The 2,332-nt window shown below is 49.9% G+C and overlaps 1 protein-coding gene across 1 annotated transcript; it reads right to left on the bottom strand.

Moving 5' to 3' along the window:
* Positions 1-638: 638 nt before the first annotated feature.
* On the bottom strand, positions 639-1,874 carry EMH_0091450 (SAG family member; the record flags this gene model as incomplete). The annotated part of the gene is made up of 4 exons (XM_038023028.1): positions 639-747; positions 878-1,341; positions 1,504-1,682; positions 1,796-1,874. 4 exons carry the CDS (start codon positions 1,872-1,874, stop codon positions 639-641), a joined length of 831 nt encoding a protein of 276 aa, XP_037878882.1.
* Between the last annotated feature and the right edge of the window lie 458 nt (positions 1,875-2,332).

Below are 2,332 nucleotides of genomic sequence, written 5' to 3'. Positions count from 1 at the left end.
GAAAAGACAAGCACGTATGAGTGTTCTGCAGCCAGGATTTTTCAAGCTCACCTTGAAAACCTGGTGGTGAACCGAATCATTTCCTATTTTTGTTTAGCTGAGTTGCAGGGATGCTAAGCATGCACTGTGTGGCGTTTTGCTTCTACATGCGCGCAGGCTGCCTACTGGCTGCCTACTGAGGGCCAAGTAAGTGCTCAACAATTTTATACAGTGTTAGCGTATGCAGCAAAGGGGGCTTGATTGTGCTTGTATGCGGGGTTGCCTTGCACCAGCAGTTGCGTCAGGTTGCGCTGCCGCATATCACTTTGCTCTTGATCGATCGTAGGGGCATATTAGAATGTGCACGTAGCGTAGCTGAACGTTATGCATTCCATAAGCTACGTCAATATTGCATATATTCATATCTTTGCACCCACATAAAAGCCTGATCGGCTGTGCTCTAAGGAGCACCAGGTTCCCTGCACGCCTGTACAGACACTTGTCAAAAAGGCATTGGGTCTGAAATGAGCTAATGCCCGTTAGCTTTGAGACTTTAAGCGCCTATGCGACGCCATGCCTAACGGTTGCTTGCACTGAGCCGATTCTTCATGATGCGAACAAGAGGCTGTGCGCACAGTGGAATGAGATCCACGAGGTGCTCAGAAGAGGAGAACGCCAACTGCTGCAACAGCAAAGCCAAGGGAAATAGGCAATGCATGTGCAGCGTTTTTGTTGAGTCCAGCGGTGATCTGATCCCACTGGGCTTGCCTGACACACACACGCAACTCTCAACAGCCAGCATCTACTAGCAGCAAAGTTCCTTCAAAAATGCATTTCGTCTCCCACTTTGCGTGAACCCCTAAAAGCGAGGTGAGGTTCACACATAAATTCAACTTACGTGTATGGAGCGGCGCCTTGTGTCAGGGCATTGGGGGTGGTGATGCAAAGAAGCGCCTTCACTTCTTTATCTGTTGTGGTTTCACTCTCTCCTCCCGCAGCTGGGTCTTCTTCATCATCCCCATCGCCCTCGCCGGCACTGGGGTCTTTCTCACCATTGCTCCCTGTGTCCCCAACAACATCGGTGCTTTGCTGTTTGGGCTTGTTTTCTTTTGCTGGGCAGGTGAAGTATACGCAGTCAACTTTGGGGTTTTCGTTCGGGTTGAAAAGGGAAATGAAGGAAATGTTTTGAGGGTTTTTGTACAGCTCCGTCTCTTCTGTGTATTCCGGAGGTAGGCTCTTGAAGTTGGAGAGGCCAGCCTTCCAGTGGTCCACTGCGGCTTCGCAGTCAGCATCGGTTCCTTCTTGAACAGCGTAAGCGTAGGTGCCATCAAGCGCGCCTGACTTTGCAGGAGAGGCTTCGCTCTGTTCGTTTTATGGACATAGCACATGGAGGATAGGCTGGGAAATAAATGGGGTGCAGTTAACTGCCTATGCATATTTGTGTGTGTATTTCTGGGAGTAAGCTGTGGCGTCGAAACCCATACAAGGAAGCTGGCTGTTGAGGAATTCAGTGTCACGTCTTACAGCTTTCAACGCCGTGCAGACGGACTCGACGTATGTCGCCGGGGTTGCCCCCGCTGTTTTGGAAACCGGGTCTATTGGGAGCTTTTCCTCTGTAGTCTCTCCCACTGTGAATTCGGCGAAGCCGACAAGTTTGCGGGCCTCGTTCATTGACGCCGAGCAGTCCACCCGCTTTGCCGTGTCTGCACACACACTCGCCTCAAACATGTGCGATTTCAACTTGTTTTTTTCTTGCTTTCTGGATAGCATGCATCTATAAACAAAGTTTCAGAGGGTTCACAGGTGTCGTCCGCACTTTCAGCTGCGTTTGCTGTGTTGGTGTCCAGCAGGAAAATGGTGGCGGTGGCCAACGTCAGGAACTTGAGACCAAACATTCTCGACGTCCGGAGGCGTAGTTGTGAGCATGGGGCGCCTAGGGTTTTATAAAACACATTTAAAATTCCTAATAAGGTACGGACAACACCCGAAATATATCCTCAGCAACGCGAGAGTCGGTGGTGGTGCATTTGGGGCGGTCTCGAAGCCTCGGCGCTTGGTACAAGGCCTCCTTCTGCACACAGCTGTTCGGCACTCCTCTCCAAGGTATTATGCTCTTCAAGTACTATAATATGTTATATTTCAGTGTTATATAATTGACAATCCATTTTCAATGAATTTCTTGGGGCACGGCGTCTTCGCGTCTCGTCACGCGGGATACCCAGCCGAGATAGGCTCCTCCAACTCTTCATTTCTATGCCGTATCTGGTTGGCAAGTAGCATTTATGGTGGTGTTTTCGTCTTTTGGTGGCGTGGTCGCCTTATATAAAGGAATTATGCAGGTTTGTCTGAGCGT

Source organism: Eimeria mitis, genomic scaffold (genome assembly GCF_000499745.2).
Source record: "Eimeria mitis Houghton genomic scaffold, Emh_scaff7422, whole genome shotgun sequence".
NCBI classification, from domain to species: Eukaryota; Apicomplexa; class Conoidasida; order Eucoccidiorida; family Eimeriidae; genus Eimeria; species Eimeria mitis.
The sequence above is the reverse complement of the archived record's forward strand: the minus strand, read 5'-3'. Positions and strand labels throughout refer to the sequence as shown.